The 27262-nt window shown below is 46.3% G+C and overlaps 1 protein-coding gene across 3 annotated transcripts in view; it reads right to left on the bottom strand.

The window, feature by feature from the left end:
* Positions 1–26982, bottom strand: part of GRIA1 (glutamate ionotropic receptor AMPA type subunit 1) — a 124269-nt gene extending 97287 nt beyond the window's left edge. For 2 of the 3 annotated variants that reach the window (XM_021552138.4, XM_021552137.4), the window contains exons 1-2: positions 26658–26980; positions 24426–24563 (exon numbers count right to left, since the gene is read on the bottom strand). In XM_021552138.4, the coding sequence (XP_021407813.1) occupies positions 24426–24563; positions 26658–26739 (220 nt within the window). In that variant the 5' untranslated portion in view covers positions 26740–26980. Of the gene's footprint in view, positions 1–24425; positions 24564–26657 lie in introns of all 3 variants that reach the window. The other variant, XR_014958328.1, reaches the window with a different exon arrangement.
* Between the last annotated feature and the right edge of the window lie 280 nt (positions 26983–27262).

Genomic DNA, 27262 nt, shown 5'->3' with positions numbered 1-27262 from the left:
GATGCATGTGAGGATGTGTGTTTCTGGGAACTCTTGATTTATTTATTTTTTTTATTCCTATTAATTTACATATACATAGAATTATACAATAGGTTCATGTATATTTATTTTGCTGTTTTTGTGTTATACTTACAGTTAGTTACACTAGTACTTAGTTTTTGTTAGGAAGTACAGAAAGAACTTTTGGATCACTCTACTTTGTCTGTTTTAAGGTCTGAGGAGTTTTTTTTAATTTCTTATTTCTTCAGCTTGGAAATTTGCATATTTTTTTTCTTTAGTTGGGGTAGTTTTGTTAGTGCTGCAGTTACTAGACTAAACAGCATATTTTACTTATGCTAGCAAGCTTAAAGTGGCACATTTTACTTAAATCCAAATGGATTTCTACCCTGTTAAATTTTCACTCTGTCTCAAAGCAGCAAGGACTGAACTCCAGAGGGACGCAGAGGAGGGGATGCACAGATCCCTCCTTCCTCTGCCCACAGACTGGAGTGCAGGGCTGGGCATCACTGCACGTTGGTGTGAGCATGTGTGTGGGGGACTGTGAGTTCTGGGAAGCCAGGCAGAGGGACAGCACATCCTAAGAAACCGCTCGCAGAACATGGGGCCATATGTTTCTGGAAATGTCAGCATGAAAATCATTTTGGAAATGGAAAATTACTTCTCAATCCTCTCACATTCCCATGATACTGGTTTCTCTCTATTCTAATGTTTGGATTTGTCTTATTAGTAAAGCAGGAACAGAGCTGAGGAAGGATGGGAAGGATGGCTTGGGATGCTGCCACACAGACAAGAGGTTTGTACCCAACACCCCTCAGGAAATGGCTTGAGCAAGGTTGTGGAAACGGATTTGTGCTTAAATGTTTGGAAGGTCAGATCTTCAAATTATTCTTATCTTTATTCATCAGATACTCTCAGAACACTTATTTTTCTACATAATATCTGTAATATCTCCTGGCTCTACGCTGATGCTACTCATTTAAATCCACATGGAAGTTATGTATAACAACGACACAGAAAATGCAGTGCTCTCCCATTAGGGGCATATTTTGCCATTCCTGCTACTTTCCAAATCAATTACTTAGTAAGAAATCATGCAAAAGGCTGAGGCAATCTAAAGAGACTTATAAAGTTCCTATTCTTGTTACACCCAGGATGAAGCTACAGGATATCTGAATTACTCCCATATGGCATAAAATTTGAAGCAATAGGCGATTGTGATACAGGATATTCAAACCAGCTACCAAATCACTCCCTTTGGCTATCAGTGAGGGGAGATGAGTGGATGTACTTCTCTTTTAAGCATGAAAGTAAAATCAGCTCCATTGCTGATGGGACCAAATGCATATGCAGAAAAGGAGGGACTGCCTCCTTCATTGGATGCACCAGAGGGTGTTGGAGCTCTTGGAGCTCCTGTTCTTGTCCTGACAGGATACTTTCTCCCTGAGGATTTCAAAGAGGCACACCTTACCTTTTCAAAGGAGCAAGAAACATGAAAGGGCAAGGGAGCTGGGGGAGGAAACTGAGGGGGGAAAGTGTGGATTCTGTAATCGTGAGACAGGAGTTTACAGTGGAAATAGCGACCATGAATAATGCAACAGTTCTCCCCCCTGAAGAGAAGGAGGCCTCAAAAAAACGATTCCTCCAGATCTAATGGCTGAAATGCCCATTGCAGGTGCCACATCTGTCTCCATTTTCATGCCCATTTGATCAGACCCTGCAGATATGAACTATGTGCCTTCAAAATTAGGACCTTGTAGAACACAGCAAGCCCTGCAAGGGGTAAAGTCAGAGGGTTGCCAACCCATAAAAGGGCCAAAGAGGAGATAAAACCCTTGCCCATGTCCCGTGTGTACTATGGAATGCAAACAGGCATCAAAAGGTTAAAACAACTTCCAGGGTCATGGACAATTTGAGGCACACTGAGGACACCAGGGCTGTGCAGCCTAATACAGAGATAAATGCCAGGGGATTGACAGAAATGCATAAAATCAGGAATGGTTTGGAGAGGCCAAAAAGGTTCATAATAATACATGTTCTTTATTTTTCAAAAGCCAAGATTTAGGGGAACACCCAGGAATGAACAGGCAGTGGGCTTGAAAGCAGAGCTGCATCCTCCCAAGTGATGCAGCACTAAGTCCTGGAAATCTGTGCTGGCTGTTAAACACAATACTCTGGATGCAAACTGTGGCAGAGGAAACTTTACATTAAACAGCATCAAAGCAAGTGGCAGTATGTTTTATACTCTCCCTTAAATGGCTTTCATACCCAATTATCAGACAGTGCACTGAGTAGCTCGATCTTTGCTTGTGCTCACTGTAACATCTTTTGTGTTCCTATGTGATGTTCAAAAAGAGGCGCCTCCTCTATAGCTCATGACAAGTAAAACCTGCACATAGGGACTTTTATCACTTGGCATTTGTGTTACACAGCCTGGGAATTTCAGCCATGGCTCTACAAACACGCTCTGCATGCTCAGCCCTGAAGGGATAAGGGTTAATTCACCACCAACTGCATTCAACCAAATTATTGATCCATACAAGCACTGTGTTAAAAAAAAAGGTGAACTTAGAGCCAACTTAAACCTGCTTCTCACTTTGACCTTCTACAGCAGCATATGAGTGGGCTTTCATTATTTCTGGGAGAAGACAGGTAATTTGTAAAAGATATTAGAGCAGCATACTGAAAGTCCAAACCCTGATGGACTATGATGTGGAATAACTTGTCTGCTGCAGTAGTTTGCTCCCATCTATACATAAAAGCCTCAAAACAGAGAAAGCATGAGTCTGCTTTGGCTCATTTCTCTAAATAAGCCCCCAGCTTTCACAAGAGGTTTGATTTCCTCCTTTTGTACTTGGCTTCAATGATGATTAAGCTCTCAATGGGCTGCTATGCTTGTCAGGCATTGTTTTTTCTGATGGATATTACACAAAATCCACACACAAATTCACTTTTCCTGCCCTCCCTCTTCCATGTTAAAAATGACAAGCAGATGAGATGTTAACAGGAGAGAGTTTATCATTGTAACTGGACTATTCACACAAAATGCAGACATTTGCTTTATCTTTTGCATAGTTAAAATTTTGGTATGCCTTTTAAAATATAACTAAATAAAGATATCTTAAAGATAATAATCTAGTTATTATTTTTCAATTATTTGAGGAAGGTTGGATTTAGTTTGGTTTTGCTGTTTTTTTTGGTTTGATTTTTCCTGTGGGGTTTCCATGTTTATCTTCAGATATAACACACTCTTCCTGATGATTACCTGTGGTCAGGTTTGGGATCCTGAAGCAAGGGGCCAATTCTGCTCTTGCTTACTTGCAGCAATGCCATTAAAAGCTCTGTGTCTGACTATTCCCTGATGTAACTGAGGATACCCACAGTCCATACACACACTTTCAAAAGACTATTTTGATTAATTCTGGATGAGAACAGAGCTTCCTGGGAGGGATTTTCTGCTCTGTGGGTTTCTCTGCCCACACCAGCAGTGAGTGCTCTTCTGACTTGAGAACTGCTTTTTCCTTCCTCGACTGTTCTCCAATGTGAATTTGAGAGTCGTGCATGGACAGACTCCAGATTTAAAACTCACACAGCCCTCCCTGCCAGAACCACCATAGCCTCAGGGAATGCAACAAACACAACTCATGAGAACAACCAGATGACAGCTTATTAATACACCCTGAATGTTTTCTACTTGTAGAGAAAACTTGCGCTACCAACACTGTAAACGAACATGATTTTTCAAGAGAAAATCTCCCAGATGTTATGGGCAAGATGTAGGTAACAGCTCCACTTCTGTTCCACCAAGGGTTAACTGGACTCCAGAGCAGAATGCAAGGAGAAAGGAATGTGGAACAAGATGGAAAGCAAAAGAAAGGAGGATTCCCATCCTTCTCATAGAACTAATCAGTGCCTCTTTTGCCATCACCCAAACACAGGAGCATTCCCCCCCACCTTGGAGAAGTTTCCTTCCAAATCAATGACTGGCAGAGTGCAGACAGTGGCAGAGCTGCTGCTGACACCAGCAGGAGAACAGAGACACAGTCTTGAGGATGAGCCTGGGTAATTTAGGCACATCACAAAGGGCTCATTAATGTCCCCTGAAGCTCTCGGTGGGATCCAGCCCATTGATGTCACTGGGGCGCCTTCCTCCGACTCCTCTCTCTCAGATTCTGCCATCACAAATCCTTCTGTCTGCTGCTTTCCTTTGTCCTTTCTGTTCCTTTCTCTCTTTCTTCTCCTTTTCTCTTTCCTTGCCTTTTGTTCCCTCCTTTAACAATTTTCAGTCAACCCCAGGGAGACAGTCCCACTCTTATTTGCTAAAATAACTGGTAGTTAAATGACTGACATTTAATGTGGTATCTTAGGCTTCAGCACTGCTCCGCTGGGAGAAGATGCAGTGATGAGTGTGTGGGGAGAGGGAAGAATAGGATGTGGATCATGCTTCTGAGAGGTTTTTTTTCTTTTTCAGGCTGTCTGTAGACTCCAGCAAACATAATTTTTGCTGGAGGACTTATGGAGAACACTCTTCTTTGTGGAGGACAGACATAGGGCTGTCCATGACCTATCAAAAAAACCCCCCATAAAGCAGACTGGAGCCCTGCTACACTGGAAACCTCAAAAAGGAGAATATTATCCTTTTTTGATTACTTGCTTTCATGACTCCTTTGGAGTCACTACTGAAAAATGACACTGAACTGCACTGGCATTTCTAAAAGAATGCTCAGGACTGGAATGGCAACACATGGTGCTGGCCAGGATTTAGGTGATTTAACAGAGCTTGGACATCCCTGCAGCAGATGTACTCCCACTGAAATCCAGGAATGTGCCATTGATCCTGCTGCACCCCAGACTCACTGAGTGCTCCTGCAGTCATCCCCACAGAGGTGTCTGCAGCGGAGCCCAACCCAAGCCAGAAAGTGATTTCTGAAATCACTTACAGAAATGGTCAAATTCCATGGTAGAATAATGTGCATGGAGGAAAAAAAAATAATAATAATAATAAAAAAAAGTAAAGTCAATGTACAAAAGGACCCAAAGTACAGCAGCTTTAAAAAATAGTAGCAATAAAGGTGTAGGTCAAACTAAAGATGATACACTGGTCTGTGTCTGTCCCCGGCTGAGGTGGGCTGAAGGACAGGACTTACAACTGATTGACATTTTACCAACACCTCAGGGCTTTTTCTCCCCGCTGTGGAACTCTGCTGGGACCTCAGTACCTCTCAGCATCCTTGCTGCTGCTAACTTTCCTTTCAGCTCTCCTGCTCACAGGGGTGAGCCCAGAGCAAGCTCTCCCCACAGAGAAGGGTGCAATGGATGCCATGGAAAAATCCTTTAGCAAAAGGAACCATCAGTGATTTCTTCTGCTCTGGTTTGGTTGGGAGACACAGATGGACATTTACACTCACACCTGAAAAGTACTTCCTCATCTGGGTGAGATTATTCCACCCTAAAGGTTCCTCCTCCCAGAAAGAAATGCAATCATCCACCTGCCACCTAATTAGCAGATGAACAATTTATTTGACTTGTAATATCCCTTGGGAATTTCACATGATGGAGCTGTCCTGTGGGAGAGCTTTTCTAAGACAGCTGTTAAATGAAATATCTGAAAAGCAAAGGGAATTAATTTCTCTGCCACAATCTTTGTAGTTTCCCCATTTAATTGCTCCCAGTTTTGTTTCAGAATTTATAACAGGTAAGACAAGCTTGGGAAACTACAGCAATAACCTTTGTGTGTTATTATGACAAAGATGTGAGGATCAAAATCATCAGTGTAAAGAAATTTTGCATCTGATAGGAGATCAGCTCCCAAGATACCATTTTGCTGAAATCTCCTGAGGAATCAATTTTCTGCCTACGCCTGTTCACCACACTGGAGAACCTCCTGTAACATCCCTGCATGCTCATGCACAGCATGAATGTGTAGTAAAACACATGTGCCATGCCTCTGGCAGGAACTGTAGCACCCAGCAGGGAAAAAAAAACCCCAAAAAAACTCACAAAGGAACCTCCTACAGAAATTCCAGACAATATTGTTTTGCTTTCTTTCTCCAGTCTTCCAAAATGGAAAGTCCACAGGATCATTTTGGAACCCTTCCTCAAAAAAAAAAAAAAAAAAAAAAAAACCCAAAACAAAACAAAAAAGCAAACAAACAAACAAAAAAACCAACAAAAAAAAAAACAACCAAACAAACAAAAAAAAACCAAACTAAAGGGATTCCCATTTGGCTTGGTAGGCAGCTATGGGTACATCCAAAGAATTCCATTGCAACCCTCAAAAGTTTTGTTCTGACAAAATTGTGGCAGAGAGCAGGGAATGTGCAGTAGTGGGGATTGTGTGTACTTGTTTGGAAGCAAAGGGAACGGGGGTGTTTACCATGCTCACCAGGTGATGACAAGGCAAAAAATCCCAAACAGCAGCTGCTTCTCCTCCACTCTGAGCCAGGCTCTTACACAGGCACAGCAAAGCCACCTGACTAAACCACAGCTCTGATTGTTAATAAACACCCTGTGGGCTTAACGGTGCTGATAAATTGCACAATGTACTTATTTGCTGTCTTTTGGGGGCACAGTCTCCTCAAGCTTCCAACAGAGTTGGGCAGGGAACATTCTGTCAAAATGAAAATTGTCTTCCAGAGCATAATCTGACTACAGAACTAGCAACCCCCCAAATACTCTGATACTACAGAACTGTAAAAAGTCACTACTCCAGTACAGTCTCTGAGTAATGCCCCCAAATTTTATCAAGAAAGCTTTGTAATCAGAAGCTGATTTTTCTCACATTTTCTTCCCTTTATTTTTCTCTGTGAACGCTTATATGTGAATCAAGTGACCCAAAGATCTCTTCCTCTCTGAGTACCTTTTGTGCAAGGTGGACAGGTGAAGATTCATACCTGTGCCATCTAGGAAAAAGGCAATGGGAAAGGAAGGAAAGGGGTGAGAGAAATCCCATTTCTTTCCCCTCTCCAATTCATTTTACAGTCAGCCCTTGGTTGATTCATACAACAGAAAAAGCCCAGAGGCAAGACAGCTCATCTCTCTGTGACTGAAAACACACTCCCAACCCAACTGGATCTTGGAGAACTTGGTTGTAGGTTGCTCTTGGATTATTCTGCAGGAGATTTTTTGTGTGAGCTTTCAGTTTGAAGTCTGTTACTCATCCCTTCAGCTCACGTCATGATGAAGTCCCTTGCAGAGAGCAGGACCCAAAAGTAAGCTGCTCAGCATCCTCGGTGGTGTAATTTAATTTGGAAAATTGCCTTTCCTGCACTGGTGCTCAGCTGGAGCCCAGACACTAAATCCTGCCTCCCTGTGGAAACAGCCTGACAGTCCCAATGACACATGGCAAGCACAGCTCTGCTATGAGCTGGGAGCTCACCTTGGGAAAGGCAATGCCATTTCTATCCCACACGCAGATTTTTTCTGGAATAAAAACCACAAAAGAGGCCTGAGGTACAAGGATCCGTGGGGAAGACTGACACAAAGCCTTCAAAGGTAGCTGGAGAATAAGCTCCTTTGAATGATGCCAGAACCAGGCTGTCACAGGACAGGGAGAGGTAGGTCATTTCCCCTTTCCTACCCAGGCAGCTTGGATATGTGCTGCAAAGCAGTGCAGCCTGAAATATCCTAACCCAGAACCCAGCCGTGCCTGAGCTTCTCAACATGAGACACAGGAGGGAACAGAGGCACCCAGGGGCCACAGAGGAATGAGGAACCTCTCTGAAATGACCAGAGAACACTGGGCAACTAAAACACCTTTCTCACAGGGCAGAGCAGAGCTGCAGCTCTCTTTCTTGCAGGTTTAATTTTAAATACACTCAATATTCGAGAAAGTGGTGGAATTAAAGTCACAGCAGCCTGGTAGACACCAGGATGGATCTTTCTGTCCGGCAGCACCTCCTGGCTCTTTCCAAGACATTCCACAGACAACTTTTTGCATCCTCCTATCTCACATGCACAGCTGCAGTTCCCAGCAGTCCTGGCTGTGCCCTCCTGGCTGCTGCCCCTCCCTGCAATGTCCCTTCATGAGCTGCCCCAAAACTGAGCCACACCAGGGATTTCCCTGGTCCCAAATCCGTCAGCCTCTGAGTGCTCTGAGTTTCACTGCTCATGGAGCATTTTGAAATGCTAAATCAGAGCAGTCAGAGCTGCAGGAAAAGCAGCAAAGAATCCCAGAATCACTTTGGTTGCAAAAGCCCTCCTGGATCACCAAGTCCAAGCTGTGCCCACCTCCGCCTTGTCCCCAGCCCAGAGCACTGAGTGCCACCTCCAGCCTTTCCCTGGGCACTGCAGGGATGGGCACTTCAAAGCTCCCTGTAGTTCCTGCCCCCACCACTCCCTCCTCAGTGTTCCTCTCCTTCTATCCACCAGAATTTGCCTCATTTGCTGCAGGGGTTTTCATCCTGCAGGTTTGGATCTGCTTCACCCACAGGCAAACTCACCTCCCCAGAAATGGGAGACTGCTGTCCTCAGCCAAACTCCACCTCAGACTTGTCAGGAGTTTGTTCACCCTGACAGCCTCTAAATCACCAGTTAGCCAGTTTTTACCGAGGGAAAATTTTTATCCTTTCTGCTAGAATTCTTTTTTATGACACCTACCATAAGAGACTTAAAAAAATTAGGCATTAAAATGGTTTATAGAGGGTATTTTTATAATCCACTAAGCTGTTTTCCATTTCCACTGATATGACATCTCTCAGCTATAATTCATAAATGCCATCAGTTAACATGCACAGAACCTTATCCTAAATTTCTCTTCTCATATGCTTTTCTCATTTAAACTTTCTGTTAAATCTTTGCTGTGCTGCTAAATCCAGAGAGATTTGGCCATAGCTAGGGGGGAAAAAAGTTTAAGTAGCTAATTAATGTCACTGGATTTGGGGCATCCTATCAAGAGAGAATATAGAGGAAGCATGCCCTCAATAAATATTTTGAACATTTAAATAAAGCTAATGCCCCCACCTACATAGGAACCTCTAATATTCTCAGAAAATAATTTTTTTTATAGGCAATAAGTGGTTATTTTCCCACACAGGGATGATAAGGACATTACATCACATATATAGATTTCAGTGCCTCTGGCTGTCCCAACAGTAATTTTTGTTATTGATTGCAACTCAGAAGGGAGCTCCTCTGGGAAGCACCTGCTTGTGCCAGGGTCCATCCAACCTGGGGATATCCTGGGAGAAAGCACCTATTTACAGCTCTCCCAGAACCCACTTCCTACTTTGACAAAACCACAGAAATGCCTAGCAATAATTATAATTCTTGTGGTAGTTAGACATATTCTGCTTTCCTCTGCCAAGATCAGATTGGAAAACTCCAGGTCTCACCACAATCACAGCCACTAAACCACAGCATGAAAAACAAAGCAGAATATACATTCCTCCTTATTTGAAATGCCTCCATCCTCTGTACACTGAGACCGCTGTGAAATTTGATTTTGGGTGGAGCTTGAAATTTGGGCTGCATGTAGTCATTTGGTTATGGAAATTTCTACCTTAGAAGAGGGGAGCCCAAAAGAATGAAGTTGTTTTTTTATTTCTTTAGCATGAGCAGGAAGATATGTCCTTGACTCTCTCTAGGTTAAGGATGGCTCATGGTCCACTCAGACTCCCTAAAGGCCTGATGAGTTTCCAGTCACAACCTGTTAAAGATTTTGGGTGAAGTGCCCCCAAACTGCCTTCTCTACATGGAGGGGAGAGGAAGCACGAAAGACACATGGAGAGAACAAGCCAAGACACTTTCTCCCTAATGTTTTATCTAATGAAGCCCTAATCTTGTGGGATAGGAGTTTTGGCTCAGACAAGCAGAGTATCCATGGCCTTTAACCTTTTTGTTTTTCCCAAAGTAAGTTTGAAAAGATAGAATACACAATATAAAGTTATTGATAACCTTTCTTTGGCCTTAAAGACCAAAAAGGGAAATTAAAGGTACCTTGCTTGGGCTGAATGGAAAAGTGCAGTGCTGCCTGGTGCTGCACACAAGTGAATTCAAGAGAAGCCAGGGGAGTGCTAAATGCACCTCTCTCATTTTCCTCCCATTGGGAGATTAAACCCTCCCGTGTGGGCAGCAGGGGAAGAAGCAGGGCTGGTTCACATCCTCCTCTCCCCAGGTGCCTGATCCAGGTCCCTGTCCAGCCCTGCCCTGCCCGGCTGGAGCTGCAGCCCAGAGCCTCATGTGGGGAGGAAGAAAAGGACTGAGACCAGCAGGGGATTCACACCCGTGCTCTTGTCCCTTGGGGACTGGAGATGAATGAGTCCACACTGCCGAGGGGAAGGACATTTCCCTGCTGTCACCTCAGCCCAGGGAGAGCAGGTGGTGACACATACGGACTGTGGCCCCTTGGCTCTCCCACTTTGCTGCTCCATGACAGAGTCTGCTTGGGGAGAATCATTCCTAAGGATCCTGCATGCAGAGGTATCTCTGCTCACCCACTCAGAGCACCTGGGTGCCCTTTACCCATATGCTGCTGCCTGGCACTGCCAGGAGAAGAGGAGTAGATCCCCCACCACTTCCCAGACATCACAGGCTGCTGCTCATGTGCCAGCAGACATGGGAGAGCTCTGGGTGCCCACCAGACAGCCATCCCCACTTGTCAAGGAACTGTGGACCTACACAAAGAGGGATCAGATTCAATAGGAAGAGGAGGAATTATAAATATGAGGCTAAGCAAGAAAATAAGGCCAGTGTGGGTCTGAACAGAAATTCAAAGCTGTGTCCTCTCCTACAGGCAAGTGCTCACTCAGGTCTCCCTACTTATTTATTAACACTGGCAGCACAGAAAGCACATCCTGCCTTCTGAGCATCCAGACTTTTCCAGGAGAATAAGAAGGAATGCAGGTATCCCCACGATGCCTTTGGTGTGCCTCATTAATATCACTGTCCAGTCTCACTGGGAAAAAGACCCAAAATCAAACAACCCAAAAACTGGACAACAGGATGGGACAGTATCCCAAATCCCCTTAGAACAGAACTTCTCCCTAAAGCCACCCCTCACATGCAGTCTGACACATAGGAGGCACAGCTGAGGTCTCAAAGGCACAGGTAGGTCACTTGAGGCTGGAAGTCAGAATCTCCCTTAACTTCAGGACATGTTGAGAAGTGATCAGCCTTTCACTCTTTGCAGGAAAGCTGCCACTGTCCAAAGCATCAGGCACTGCTCAGACTTTGTCCTTTCTGTGCTGGTGCCTGCAGGAACTGCAGAGCCCCACGGTGAGAGCGATGGGGCACGGGATCAGAGGAGACATCTCACTGCTGCCTTCAGCTGCTGCTGGGGATGGGACTGAACTGCAAATGTTCATTTAAAGAACACGTTAGAGGCTGCCTCTAATGCATTTGCCACAAACCTTCAGCTCTCATTTATCGTCTGTGCCTGATTCCACCACTTGCCTAAAACTCAATGCACCCTTTTCAGGATTTTAATAGGTTTTTTTAACCTTTGATGTCTTAGTGTATCCCCTTGCATATTTTATTTTCCTCTCACTTATTGAGGAAAGAAATTAAAGGGAGAAGGCATTAGAGCTCCTCAGCCACTTGATCTTGGTGGGACATAACTCTGACAAAACAGAAAACCAGGTGCAAGACTGATGCCAAATAATACCAAAATCTCACTCTATGAGAGACAAGGTCCTGGGGAAGGGAATCAGCTGCCACAGCACTGGGACAAACAAGACAGAGAGGAGAGGAGCAGCTGAGTGCACCCTCCAGAACAGCACAGCCAGGCTGGGACCAGCCAGCAGTGCCCCTTTCCCTTGTCACCCAAAAAGGAGCAGAGCCAGAAAAAGCCAGAGATGATGTTCATCCATGTGTGGGCAGGAGGAAAGGGGACCATGGGGGTTTGGCTGCTGTTAGAGCCTGTTCTGCAGCACCACCACAGAGCAGGAGAGCAGAAATACATGCCTTCCATGAAAAGGAATAATTGAACTGTAATTCTGGTTTTGGCTGGCTTGCTTTTTCATCCAAAAAAAAAAAAAAAAAAAAAAAAAGAGTGGCTTGAATAAAACAATAATCCTGTTAGAGCTCCATGTGAAACAGATGCACAGGGACACTTAGCATCACTCAAGACACTATATATCACAGTTAGGTACTGTTGCTCTTGGAGGAATGAGTAAACAATAAAATGCTTTTAAAAATCAGATTTTTTGGTACCTAGGTTAACAATCAAGACCCCAAATATTTGATGAACAAACATAAGGCTGAGACACTGGTATGACAGCTTAATAAACTCCTGACAAGAGAGAGATGCAACGGGTAAAGAGTAGAAAACACAACATCCATGAGAGGGTCACAACACCTTGAGCATGAGGCTTGGTATGGTTGGAGGCACAGACTGATGCAGAACAGCCAAGAGGAAAATCCTGCTGAAAGGAAGGGAAAAATGAGCTAAAATCAGGGTGGAACCTAACAGTGCTGGGAAAAATCTGCAGGAAAGGTAAAGACAATGGCATGACAGCTCACAAATCCCCTTGAGTTTCTTTGGATCAAGTGAACCTTCCTTACAAAAGGCTTGATACACAATCAAGGGAATTTATAGTGTAGAAATATGTATGTGTAGCCCTGATTCCCCTTCACATTGAAAGATACATAAATACCAAACCAAAATTAAGACAAACGTTATATTTTCTTAGAATAATTCCTTAGTGCAGATTAAGGGAAGAATGATTAATCCACATGAACCAACTGACCATGAAAGCTGACAAAAATGTCTGCAGAGGGTCACAGTGCCCCATCACCTGGGCACCCTGCACATCCAGCACATCTTGCCATCAAATTGCTGACAGCAAATTCCATTGTGAGCCCAGGCCCAAGCAGCCAGGAGATAGCAGAATCCCAAAAGACTGGTGTCAGCTCATAGCTGCTTCAAAGAACAGAATTAAATGGGCTTTCATCACATCACTGCTGTCTGTAGGAAAGAAAAGTTGGATTTTGAGTGCCCACATCAGGCCACTCAACACCTGCACAGACAACACTGTGGCACCCCTGCCCAATGGGTCAGGGAAATGCCCGTTGGCAGAGCTGCTTTGACTGCAGGTCTCTGGCTGCAGGGACTTGTCTGGGGCTCCAGGGTGGCCCCAGAGCCCACTGAGCAGCACCAGACTTTGGGGAAGCAGATGGGTTGACACAGCAGAGGAAGCAACTCTGTGCTGCAGCAGCACGAAATCCAGGCCAGGCAGCAGCGGGTGCTGCCCGTGGGTGGGATATTGTGCGTGGCAGACTTAGCCTGCCTGGACTTACAGAGAGGGGCTCCATGCAAGGGGGATGGAACAGCCTCTTCACCTTCTCTGCATCAGTATTTTGGGCAAAATGCTCTATTCTCATAGAGAGGGAAGCAAAGGAGAAGCAGGAAAGAAGCATCTCCCAAGGAGTTTTTCAGAGCAGGAATGCTCCAACTTCTCAGAGCAAAGAGTGCTCTGCTGCTGAACATCCTTTTCCCTTCTTCCTGAAGCTGGGAAAAAGAAATCTTAGTGAGGAAGGAGAGTTCTTCCCAAAAATGGACTCGTTACTGGGTTCCAGGTGCCAACTCTTAAAGCAAATTCTTTCAGTCTCACACAGCGTCTTTAAGAAATGATAGATTGCACTGGCTCAGAAAAAACTCTCTGCTCCCTGATAATAAATGAGTTGTTAGCAGAAGTAGCAGGCTCCCAGATCCATTTGTGATCCAAAGGGCTCACAGATGCTTCCCACTTCTGCAATGCCAAAACCACAGAGCACCAGGCAGCAAGGGATGGGAAGGAGCCTCCTGCTCCTGTCTGCCTGCTGCTCTCCAGTGGCTAAAGGGAGACTGTCAAGTGCAAGGTCCCTTTGATGAGGCCTTTTTTTAATGTAAATTTGCTATTGTTGAAAGTGAAAGTTTTGCTGCATTGCCTGTAGACAAGGATAGCCAGGGGAAAAAAACTCACCCCGGTGTGCTGCAGCTCGGTGTGCTCTGGACATGAATCTCCATGTGGCACAGGCACACCTGTCCTACAGCCACACACCTCATCCCCCTGCACAGCTGAGACAGCACACCTGGGATGAGAAACACACCTTGGATGAGAAACACACCTTGGATGAGACAAACACACCTGGGATGAGACAAACACTCCTTGGATGAGACAAACACTCCTTGGATGAGACAAACACACCTGGGATGAGACAAACACACCTTCTCCAAAGGCTCCCGTGGTCCCACCTCAGGATGCTGCTGTACCTGAATGTCTTGGCCCCAATTCCCTCCATCCCCAGCCTCCACAACACTGCTCTAGATTTCACTCCACAGTCCTGGGGATTACTTTTTTTTATTGCTCCCTGTTTGTTTTTAAAGTTGTTCTGCTCGACTTGCTAGTTTGGATTCATACTTTTACTTTCTGTCCTGAGACAGGCTTGAAAGAGGAGACCTGAATGCACATTGCTCTCTGACGCCTCTGAGATTGCTGCCAAATGGCAATTAGAACTCATGACAGATTGGGATGGGATTCAGAATGTCCCAAGATTTTCAGTTGTATTTTGATCTAGAGTTCTGGGTCTGTCTCAGCTGCTATAGGATGCTACTGTAGAAATTACTCTTTTCTTTTTTTTTTTTTAATGGGCCAAGCAATGTGTTTTTTTCCTTTCCCACAAGATTGCTAGTTCCAGTGCTACACAAGGCTCAACTGTGGTCATCCCATTTGAGCTAGTGGGGGTTGCTCAGTCAAATCCCTGGGTGCTGTTTTGGAAATTCCACAGCATCTGAAGGCATTCCTCCCCTGATGATACCAACCCCAGGATTCCCCCAGAGCCCAGTCCTAGGGACAGGCACTATCAGCCAGGAGTGTATCAACAGGAAGAGGAGAAAGAGATCTGCATAAACACTGCAAAAGCAAAGGCAAGGCTGTTAGAGCACTGCAAACACTCCTGCCAGCAGCAAGCCCGTGAAAAGTGAGAAACAAGAGGCCAGGAGGATAAAAGCACCTCACAGGACAATGCCAGGCCCCTGCCCTTGAGGGGCCACTGCAGTGCAGTACCAAAATCCAGAAGGAGAACCTGAACAGAGCAGGTTCTGTGCCATCAACATATGTTTTCCTCACTTCTCAGCAATACATCAGAATAGCACAACTGCGAAGAGCCTGCTTGCGACGTGCTGCCTGCTTTTATCAAAGCCTTTACAGGCTGCTCGCAGGGAGAGCAGCAGAGTGTTTGATACTGCTGAGATGTCACCTTCAGCAGAGTATTGAGGAATTAGCAGAGGAGCATAATGCAGCTGCAGACGCTTTGGGATAGGATTCATCTCACCTGCCTCCCAAAGTCTCATGCTAAACTAAGCCAAGATCAACACAATTCTGCTGCTTTACCTGGAACCTCACAGAGGAAGGAAAACTTCAACCAGGGGACATGTGGGTAAAAGCTTTGATGGGCTAAATATTCTCAAACAAAGAAGAGAAGTTTGAGAATGGCCACTGAGAGCTGCTGCCTGAGATGCTGAGTATTGGTACTTCCAATGCAGTGTGGCTGCTAAGCCCCATTAAACTGTGGTGATGCTTGAATGAGAGCTTCCTCTTCCACAGAGCAAGCCTGCACCCCAAAGTAGTGCTTGTTTCTCCAGAACAAGAAATGGTATGGGCTTTTTGGGGAAGGGCTCATCTCTGAAGGCGTGTGGTTGCTTTGAGAGCAGGGATGGAAATGCAGGAGCTGCCTCATGTCCCACCAAAGAGCTGCACAGTGAATTCTCTGCCCTCCAAGCATCAGCACATGAACATGGGCATGTCTGGGAGCACAAAGAGCTGATTTTCCAGTGTGTGGCTGTGGCTGGGTAACCTCCTGCAGGCCCTGGGACTGCTCAGGGCCCTGTGAGCTCAGGAGAGGTGCTGGTATCTGCTCCCCCGAGGTCTCTGCGAGTCTGGCACACGAGGCTGCTAAGGTGGAGCATGTTAGGATATAGATGACTCAATGTTAGAAATCTGCCTGACTTCATGCACACATTTCTTGCAGGTTCCCAAACAAATGATGACTCCTAATGCTTGGCAGGCAAGGCTAATCCAGGTCCCAGACTGCCAGGCCCACAGGACAGGAGCACAGGGACTCCCAGATCGCCATCCCCACACCCTGAGGCTGCAGCCAGTGGCTGAGCTGAGCAGGAGACCCCAGAATGAAGGCAGGCTGGAAGACTGAATTAATTCTGATGAAATCCGTGAAATGCACTCAGATCTGCCTTTTCTGGGGACAGGCTGGGGACAGCTGCTGTGCTGTTTTTCTGGGACAGTGAGCAGGGAGCAGCACTGCTGCTGGGGCTGCACTGCTCGCTGCCTCCTCCCCTGCAACAGCCCCGTCTCCTCACCCCTTCCCACACCGGCGTGTGTGGTTTGGCTTTCTATTCCTTCCTCTGGCAGTTCATTAAAGACGTTAATCACCTTCTGCACAAAGACATTTCTCCTGAACTCCCTGCAGGCCAGGCCTCTTTCTCTGCTGGCTGCTCAGCCCTTGCACAGTGCTGGTGGCTCAGACCTGCCCCCATTTCCCTGCTGACCTGGGTCCCAGCTAGGCACCAATGGGATGGTCACCCCAAACCTCCCCTGCCATGCAAGCTGTGACAAGAGCCTCCTTCCCAGCTCATCTTCACCCCACTATGGTCTACATCACAGCATTTGTCTCCCTTTTCCCTGGCCAAACACTCCCAACACATGACTATTTTATGTCACCTGCAGGAAGGTGGGGGACAGGAGGAACCTGAACTGTGGTGCTGACCAAATAGGAGACACCATTAGCTCCAGTTCAGATTAAAGCAGAAGGAGGCAGAGCCCTCAGAAAGAAAAACCTTCCCTTGCTTAGCTAAGGGCTGAAAAGAGAGACAAGGGAAAACTCCACCTATTGCACCTCCACAGCCCCTCCAGAGCTGCTGCCTTGCCCCTTTCCCACGTCATGTCTCCTACTCCAAGGCTTCTTCACCCTCTGTCCTCTGCTGGACTTTGCTTGCCTGTGCTTTCCACACAAGCTCCTGCTGGTAATTTTTTCTGCTGTTTACCTGCCAGAATATCAGTGCTGTTCTCCTTCCATGGGATGGCACTGAATGGGACGTGGGTGCTGCGTGGAAGGAAAGCCAACAAGGCTCAGGGGGTTCAGGGAACGTTGGCAGGCCAGCAGGAGAAAAACCAGGTCTGGATCTGTGTAATCACTGATGTCTTTTGCTTGTTGAAGCTCACTGCTAGCAAAGATCAAAGCAAAGTGTTGGGGAGGGCGGGGAGGTGAGAAATAGCCCTTGATTTCATCTGAGATTCTTCCACATTCTGCACCCAGATTACTTACAGAGGTTTCTGTATCTCTCCTCTGACCCTCCAGCCCTTAACCTTTCATCTTCCTCCCACTTCATCTCCATTAGCATAGTGGCAGTATCTCACTTACAAAATCAAAGCCAGGACTCCTATAATATATAGAGAAATGCACACACATATGCCACATCCACACGAGAATCCTGCCATCAGTACAACTCAGTCTTAGACATCAGTTGTTTTCTTTTGCACTCCTCCACTCTGTCAAAAACAAATAAAATCAAGGAACGAAAAGACCCTCTTAAAGAAGCCAAGATATGGCAATTTTTAGCTGTCACTCACTTCATTGCCTCTCACTGCTGCTTCCTCAAGGGGTCACTCAGTCTGGCAAAGCATAAGCACAATCTGAATTGCAACCCTGGGTGAGGATTGGCAGCGTTTGGTTTGCAGGCAACAGGGAAAATAACTGATCTACATGAAAAAAGAATCAACATTTCAGGAGGTCTTTGTCTTTTTTGAGTTGTTTTTTTCTAGGGGTGTTTTCTTTAAGAGTGCCCCAGAGGAGACAAGTGGGTGGCTGCTAAAAGGACAGTGGGAGAAAATCAGCTGGAGACTCATTATTGTTTAAGCTAATGAGTGAGAACTTCAGCAGGTGAGAAGGGAGCAGTTTCTGCTGGATACCACACTGTTATTGCCCCAAGAATGCACTATCATTTTGAAATATTTTTTGCTGGAATGATGGTGGATTGCAGATGGCTTGGTTTGGACCCCCTTCTGCACCTTGCCTAACTCCTGACTTCCTCAGGTGTTACCAAAGGATTTCATGTGGAACTCTTCACTGGGAAAAACAGTGCCCTGTTTCATTTCTACACAACTAAATAAGAGAAATAAAACCTCTCTTTAAAGGAATGCAGTTGAAATAAATGCATCTTTGTCTTCAGACTTGTGTTAATACCGCACCCCAGAGAATTTGGATCTTCAGAATATTAAAGTCTCCCTGACTTATTGCTTCTTTAAGGAGCTTGTTGGTTTTGTGCTTGCTCTGAGCTCCACGTGTTACTGAAGCTAACTGGGACCTTTTCCATTTCTGGTGGCAGAGAGCTGCTGCCTTTGGGGCTCTAACCCTATTAAAGGAAATGTAAATGTATATATCTAAAATTCCCACCAGTTTTGGAAATGAACAGCACACTTCCCCACGCTGCAATCCTTGCTGTCACATGAAGATTTCCACTCTCACCTTGCTAATAATGCCAAAAAATAAAGCCTGTCTGTTTCTGGCCTAGTAGAATCCCTATCACATGAAAAGGCTTTATTTTTAGAGAAGAAAAGATAAGCTGTGAGTGGAGGCTGTTACTGTCACACAATGGACAGGTCTGGCCTGTGCTGTTCACTGTTTCTCAAATCCCTCCTCTGCCTACTGCAGAGCCCAAATTTTACTTCTTCACTCTCTTTTCTGCTTGTCACCAGTGCTGGGATCCTTTCCAGATGAGCAGATAGATTTGCAGGTGTGAAATTCCCCTTATTCCTCCCTCTGATTTTTCCTTATGGCGTCATATCTGCTTTTCTCCGCAGGCAACTCTCCCACCACCCAGGATAAAAAATTAAATGCACAAGAAATAGTCATGCAAAGGATGCATGTTCCCCCATGGCCTTTGAAGAGATGGACACCGGACTGGGGGACACTTTTCCTGATGTGTGGTGCCAGCCTCTTACAGGACTGCCAAGAGACAAGGGGAGCCCCATCAGTGTCCCTGCTGATGGAATTGGTCCACATTTACCCAAACCCCTCCGTGCCCAGATCCCTGGAGGGAGACAGACAGACAACCTGCCCTGTCCTAGCAGCCATAGCTGAGGAAATGGCTCAGCAATCATGTTCTAAATGCTTCTCCTTCTTAGGGAAATCTTATGGGACAAGCTCCTGACTTCTTCAGTGGTGACTGTGACCACTGAGCACCCAGCACCCATTCTGGAGGTCGTGCTGGGACACAGGGGCTGGTGTCACCTCCAGGACCTGCTCCCTCCTGTTTGGCAGGATTTCACCCCTCAGCACACTCCAAGCTGCTGGCATCTCTGAACAAACACACTTACTAGAAAGCTACAGCCCATCCCTGCCCAAAACTGAGCAACCTTAGCCTCAGGTTGATCTAACGTGAATGGATGCTCCGTGAATCATCTGTCTGCATCACATCTTTTCCTGTTACATAATCCAAGGAGATGTATCCCCTTGTAGTACCTGTGTTGTATTAATCAGCCTGCATCTGATCATTAAATCCATGTTTCTGTTGGCTTAACTCACATTAAATAGTCATAGCAAGCATCCTGAGCTCTGCAGGGAAAAAAAATCCCAAAGCACTTACATGAGATTTCTGACACTGTGAAAATAAAAACGTCTAGCAATACCACAACTATACAGGGCTGGGCTAATTTAGACTGTGGAAGCTTAATTATAAAAATTGCATTCTAACTGATTACTGCTGGAATAATTGCAGCAATACCTTTACCAGAAATGGTGACCATCATATGTTTGTCAACAAAGAAGCTTCATTTAAATTCAACACCCAATAATTGTTTAATTAAACCAAATTTAGTTCCTCATTTGAGAACATTCAAATGCTTGCCTATTTCTTCCAATCTCTGAGAGGTAATTTAGGAGATAAAAAGCAATTTCTATAAATACTCTATCTATATATGTAAGTATCCAAGGAAAAGAAGAAAAAGAAAGACTTCATTTCATAGCTGATCTGGATGTAAGCTTGCTGCTATTGATAAGAACATAAGCACAGAGTGAGTGATCACTACAAATCCCTCTCTAATTGGTGCTTGGAGGCCTTAATAAAATATGAACAGAATCCAAACTACATGTTCATTTTCTAATTTGCAGAACAGATTCAACTGTTGATATTCTAGCAGCACCCACAGCATATATTCAGTATGAGGACCCCACAGTAACTGTATCTGTGCACACAGGGGAGGAGAGGGATAAATAAATCATTGTTTTTCAGCCTCTTTATAAGTTTTCTTGCAGCTGCAAAATCCTGTTGCTATCTCTGAGTTTCAGGTGTGCAGCTCCTGAGTGTCTCTTGCCAGCAGCCCAGCACCCACGCACACAAAATCTGGTGGCTGCCTCAGTAAAGCTGCAGGGCTCAGTGAGGAGCAGGGGTTATTTTAGGCACTGGTCATCCCTGCAAAGCAGCCTGAGCTTTGCAGGGGCAGATTTACCAAGCTGGTGACTCACCTTGTGTGGCAGCTGCTGACCCAGGGCAGGATGCTGCTGAGCCACCCTCTTCTCAGGATGGCCAGAGCAGCCTCCACGCCTGCCTGGTGCTGCCAGGCTCACCTGGGGACCTCAGCCAAAGGCTGAAAGCAGGAATCTCTGCACCACAAATTAAATAAAGCTATGGAGCTGTGGCTGAAACAACTCATACTCCCTGAGGAGCTGGGCTCTGCATAGGGCGGGATGCGCATTGCACTGTGCACAGTTGGAGGCTGAGATGAAGAATAGGAGAAAACTATTCCCAGCACAGGTTGACTCAAGAAAGAAATCTCTAATTCCTTTGCTGTCAACAGCACGCAGTGCTCCCATCCACTGTGGACCTTCCAGGGACAGGAATTTGCAGATGTCTCTTAACCTGCAAAGCTCGTGTGCCCTCACATCTGACACAGAGCATCCCCCTTCCCACCCCTCTCCATTCTGACCTGCAGCATCAACTCTCTTGTGCTGAGTCTGCCCTGAGAGCAGTCAGACATGGCAAAAAACAGCATGGTAGGGTTTGCTAGACACTGTGAGGAGGGCATAAAGCTCTTTTCCAAACATGGATGGAGACAGAACCTCTGAACATGTCTTTAAAGAGGACCAGAAGGGATTTTGCTCTGCTACGTCACCAGGTAAGCATTTCAGCTACACCACATTTTACCCTTTGTAATCATCTGTCACTGCTGTGTAATTCTGCTGAAGGAAGGACTCTCAATTCATCCTCCTTCTCTAAACAATTTCCTTGCCCTTTGAAGAAACAGCACAAAATCACAAAGCCTCCTAACCTTTAGTTAAGAACCCTCAGAGTGGCAGGTGTGTACTTTCATACGGGTAAGCCCCATCAGGCACCCAGCTGCAACCACGGAGCGTGTTCATTACCAGCTATTCTGTGGGATGGAATGAATTCAGGAAGATATTTCAGTTATTGAAATGTGCCTGTGCCTCAGTGATGCAACAACATTAGCATCAACCCCACACATGAAACAGGAAGTCACCACACATATCCACAACCTCTTTTTGCTTTCTTAACGATTATGGTTTGCCTAAAATCATCATCTCCTGATGTGTTGTCCACAGGGACCACAGGACCCGCACTGAGGTTTTCACAATCACTATGTAATGGTAAAAAGTCCGCATCTAAAACACCAAAAATTTATTGAAAGTTATTCTTTAGTGAAAGTTATTGCTGGGCTGTCAGAGTGACAGCCCAGTGACTGCAGCAGCCTCTGGGCATTCTCCAGGTTTCCCCCGGGGATTGGGTACTATTGTCACCGACTCAGCGTCATTAATGGAGCTCCTGGTGTCACTTCACCACTGTCACACGCAGCTTGCTCATCCTCACAGCGAGCAGCTCCGTGCCAGGCAGGGGAGAGCAGGGGCACCGCTGATGCCAAGGTGCATTTTGCACACCATTTCCTCAGCCAGGCTGCTGTCACTGTGCTACACTTCATCACCGCCCCACAGGCCGCCCAACAAGGGTTCTGCTTCTGCTGTCACCACTGATTCTTAATATCTGCTCTGTATTTTGAATGATGCTGCTTCAGACGCTTGCCAGAAGGACTGCATTTAGCCCACGAGGCTGGATCCCAGCACGAAGCAGGATTTGTGGTGGAGCTGGGACCTTGCTCAGATGTCCTGCTGGAGACCCAGACAGGTGAGGCATCAGGTTCTCAGTCCAAACACCCTTGACTTTACTGTCATAGAAGCAGGCAATGCCAATGGCAAGGAAATGCTGTGTTCTCCATCTCCATGGGAACAAAACCTGGTACTTTTAACTAGTAGCACGGCCAGTCTTTCCTCAGAAGATAAAGACCACTGTGTGGGCAGGGTTTTTATTCTCTCCAAATAAACAGATCTTTCTGCTGATATCTAGTCTTGGCAGCCAGGCAAGGAATTAGCTGGAAGATGAAGAATGAGCTAATTCCTGACAAAAGTTTCGCTTCAGCTCTAGAGTACTAAAATCAGGTCTCCTAATGGCCTGTTTTCTTTAGGTTGGGTTTTTTTTTTCACCCCTAGGGTACATGGAATAGCACCTTCTTTTGTGCTTACAAAACAAATGCTGCCTTCCATAGTCTGGAGGAACTTAGGAAGTTTTTAATTATAAGAAAAGCAAAACGAGGACAAGTGAAGTTGGACTGTGCAGAGTGCTCTGCTGGTCTGATCTAGGACAATGTGCCCTACATAGAGCTCAAATATAACATCCTTTGGGAGGCTGCCTTGCTTCCATTCAGCTTTTGTGAGACCACCCCTGCCCCCGCAGTACTAATGACAGATTTCTGAAGCATAACTGGTGTCATGGTCTTGCCATCAAAGCTGTAAACAAAACCATTAGTGGCAGGCATGGAGAGGGAGGGAAAGCCATGTGCAGATGGTGAATTTATCTGAGTGGTATTCTTGCAGTTTCTGCTTTCTTCCTGCTATCAGCTCTGAAATAGCTCATCCCCAGCCACAGTCAGCAACTCTACCCCAGGTGGGTGACGTTTTCCCTTGCTAGATACAAGGTCTGGCTTTTTTCTTCTATTTGTCTGGTTTTCCTGCCAAGAAAGTGCCATTGGATAAAGCTGAAATAGTTGCTCTTCCTTGATGGAAACCTTGTAGTTAGCAAATAGAGGGATATTAAAGAAAATAGAAAATCTTTAGATATGCTATTAGATACTGCAAAGAAAACGTGGCCAAATTGTTTTTTCTCTCTCCTATATCATACTGGGCAGGAAATTCCTGAAATCTTGTATTTGCAAACCCTCCAACAGAAAATATCACAACATTTTTTTTTTTTTTAATTCCTTCAAAAAGCCTCATTAATTCTCCTCCTGGCTCTTTCTTCCAGGAGATCCCTTCTGTGCATTTCTGAGCAGAGAGAACAGTTTGTGTTCACCTCTATCCCACACAACTAAACTGCAGGGGGGATGTTTCAGTGACTCAAGAGGACACTACAGACGCCAGCCAACAGCAATCCAACAGGCTCTACGAGGGAAGTCTTCCTCCAGCCTCTCCTGACAGCCCCCAAACACACACACTCAGGTTCAGAGAGTGTCAGCAGCAGTGTCTGACACCAGGTCAAACCAAAGAATTCTTTGTGCATCACACCCTGCCAGCACGAGCCCCTCGCCCACAGCACTGCACCCTGTGCTCCAAGGAAAGCAAAGGCTGCCACAGCAACCACAGGGCTGTGTTATGGGCTTAGTTTTTATTTTGTTTCCTCCTCCTGGCCTTGTTTGTCCCTGCTAGCCTTGGCTTTACCTAGCAAGCCAGGTGTTTTTTTTCCCAATAATAGCATCTAATGAGAACACTACAGGCAATGTGCTGTGCTTTAGCATGGTGCAGATACACCCTGAGATCAATTCTGTGGTGCAAACTCATTCTTTAATATCTGTTTTTAGAACCAGAGAATGAATTTCTTGAAACTAGAACTCTCTTACCTCTCTGTCATTATTAGGCATGCCCTTATTATGGATTTAGACTCCATTTGCACCAAGCTGCTGGTTTCTGCTAGGTCTTTCTTAAATTACAAGGACAGATGGTTAAACTGGGGCTGAGGAAGAAGTTGTTCACACTAAACAGAGACTTCTGTGCACTCTGTGGGTGGAAAGGGGTGTCTTTGTTGTGCATCACAGCTATGGGAAATATGGGGATGAAACCTCAACGTGATTAGTTGGGCGGAGGTTAGAGAAACGAGGAAATGAAATGTTGGGGGGTTTATACCACTTTGGATGCAATGGAAGGGGAAACACAAGACATGCTGGATAACTGCAGCACTACCTCACCCCTATTCCTTAGCACAAACCAAAATGACCCAGAAACCCTTTGTCTGTACGTTTGGTGTTTTCTTGCCTGGACCCTAAAGGTGAGCTGCACATTTGGTGCAAGATGTCCCATGTTTCAGACAGCAAACAAACCCAAGTCAGGAATAAAGAAGGCAAAGTAAGGCAGAGCACAGTGAATGTGGTACTTACAGGTGTAAGTCATTTCAAAGCTGTCACTGATGTTCACAATGTCGATCTGGGGAAGGAGCTTAGGGGGTTCTGTGAGCTGAGACAACGCAAACCTAAAAGCCGCATGTTCCTGGGACTGTTGATTAGGAAATAACCCCCCTGGGGAGAAAAACAGAACAATAAGATGAAAGGTCTTAAGAACACTCATATTAGAAACATCATCAGTGCAAAATATTCCTGAGAGCAGAGCCTACACCTCTGCAGCCCGGGGAGTGCCTCTAAGCTCAGAAATCCTCCAGAACGCAAGAGCCAAGGGTTCCGTGCCCACTGAGGACAGGTTGGGAGCAGAAAACCTTTCCAACATGTCTGTTATATAACCCTGGATCACTTACAGGAGCCCTGGTGCATCCCCAGGCAAAGCAGCTGCAGGACAGGGTTGATCCATGGGGCACAACTCAATCTCCTCACCCCCGAAACTTCAAGCACGAGGAATGGGAATTGTGTCAATGTCACCTCAGTAAAGGAAGAACGAGACCCTTCCTCCCTCCCCTCGCTCGCAATGAGGCTCAGCTGAAGCCCTGCTGAGGAGGGGAGGCTGGCAGGGGTCCCCCTCACTGTGGGACTCTGGGGTACAGGGCAGCCTGGCTGAGCCTGGCCCAGCAGGGGACAGTGCTGTGACAGCAGAGTGGCACGGCACTGTGACCAAACAGCTGCTGCTGCTGGAGCCTTGTGGCACAGAAAACCCCTGAATTTAACAGGTGACAGTGGCCAAACTCAAACTGGGCACGAAACTTAAAGCTTGAAAAGGAATCCATCTATACAGAAGTACAGGTAAGCCCAGAACCACAGAATGATACAAACAGGGCAGGAACTGGGACCGGGCTGGACCCAAGCTCAGAGCCTCTCTCTCCCCATGGATCTGGAATAAAGTGCAACAATAACCCAGCCCTAGGAAAAGTTTCCTGCTGCTCCCCCAGCAGGAACCTTGGCTTGCAGCAGATCCCTTCACAGCCTCCAGAAAGATGCTATTAAATTCAGCCTGTCTTGTAATCTATATGCATTTAAAGAAAGCTCTGCTGTTGGCATTTCAGGAGGAGGGAAACAAAGCACTTAGCAACAAGGGAGAATTAAAATAAAGCTGCAGAAAGTATCAATGCCCAAGATGACTTGAGGAAGAAACAAATAGGCAAGGACCTGCCACAAACGTCACTTTGCACATCTTTAGTAGAGGGGGCATCTCCTTGTGTGAAAAGGGCTATTTGTGCACCAATATTCCCCCACCTCCCCCGTTCCTCCCACCCCACAGCCTAATCACGGATATCGGAGGAATCAGATGCTCGTAGCCAAGTTGCGTTTGTTGAAAGGCAAAAAAAAATCTGGGATCTTGCACAAATTTGGGGTAAAGGGGAGACAGGAAGAGAGGGAGACAAGGATGCAGCATCAACAGCAATAAAAGCACTGATTGTGCAGCTGGACTCAGGCAGGAGTTGCCTGAACTTGGTGGATTAGCAATTGATTGGCATTGTAAAGAGAAGGGAGGCGGGAAATAAAACCGGCATGTAAGGGAAGGGAATCTGGGGCTAGGTTACAAACGATCGCCAATAAAGATCATTGGGAGAGTAATAATAAACGCGGGGAGGGAGGGAGAGGAGCACTGAGAAGTTACAGGAAGGGAGGAGGGAATCAAACAGGCACTGCTGGTGTGCAGGGGAAGCAAGTGGCATGAAATGGAAAGAGATTTCAATGCAAGATCTTCTTCCAATCGCTTTGCCCTTATTCTTTAGCAATAACAACAAGAGAGCGTCTGTTTGTTACCTCCCGTCCCAGTTACCTACAGATGAGAGCATCCTCACAAAAACGTATCATGCAACCGCCGATTTCGCAAATGCAGCAGCACACAATGGCAGCCCAGGCATTTCTCAGGGCAAGAAATATATATATTTTTCATACTTCCTCCATTTCGGAGGCACTTTTCTCCCTCTGTGTTGGGGTGTGTGTGTGTATGTGTGTGTGTGTGCAGGCATTTATTCCCAATCTACCCCTCCCCCAAAGCCAAACTGATCCATGTCTGCTCCGGCAAAGCTGGTACCAGCGCGCACATCCAGCCCTCGCAGTTCAGCCCCTGGCTCTCTCTCACACACATACACACACATTGTACCTTTGCGAGCACACGACCGGGTCAGTTTTCCCCCACCACCCCCTCTCCACCCCTACCCACTCATCAGGGACCATCATCCCCAGCCCCGCACTCACCTATCTGGATATTGTTGGGGAAATTGGCCCCTAACACCGCCCCTAGAAAACTGGTGCAGAAGAAGGCAAAAATGTGCTGCATATTCCCTTTTGCATTGGCGAAAAAGAAGCCCAGTTCCAAGCATAGATTTGATTTTTCCCCCGCTCTGCTCTCTTTAGCTGCCTCTCTCGCCTCCCCTCCGCTGCGCCTTCGGGATGCGCGTCTCCCCCGCTCCGGCTCCGGCGCTGAGACTGCCGCTGAGCAGCGCCTGGCAGCAGGATTAACTGAGCCCCGAGAGGAAGAAAGAGAGCCCGCTCCTCATCCACATCCCTCCCCCGCCACACACAGCGCACACGCACACGCACACGCCAGGCGCTTCCACCCAGCTCTGCCCCTGCTCCCAGCTGCAGCTCCACAGCTGGAACAGCATCCCCCGACCCCGCTCCAACCCCGCGGGTCTCTAAGGGCAATCCCCACCTACCCCTAAATCCCAGATTTCCCCCTCAACTTCTCCTGGCAGGAGCTCAAAGGAACCTGTGAATCAGTAGGTGGCAAACAAACTCCTCTAGAGAAAGAGTGAGGCTCATCTGCCTGGGATCCATCTCTTCCCAAGCTGGGCTCTCAC

Source organism: Lonchura striata, chromosome 13 (genome assembly GCF_050655825.1).
Source record: "Lonchura striata isolate lonStrDom1 chromosome 13, ASM5065582v1, whole genome shotgun sequence".
Lineage (NCBI taxonomy): Eukaryota > Metazoa > Chordata > Aves > Passeriformes > Estrildidae > Lonchura > Lonchura striata.
Note: the sequence above shows the minus strand (reverse complement) of the source record. Positions and strands in the feature narration are given on the sequence as shown.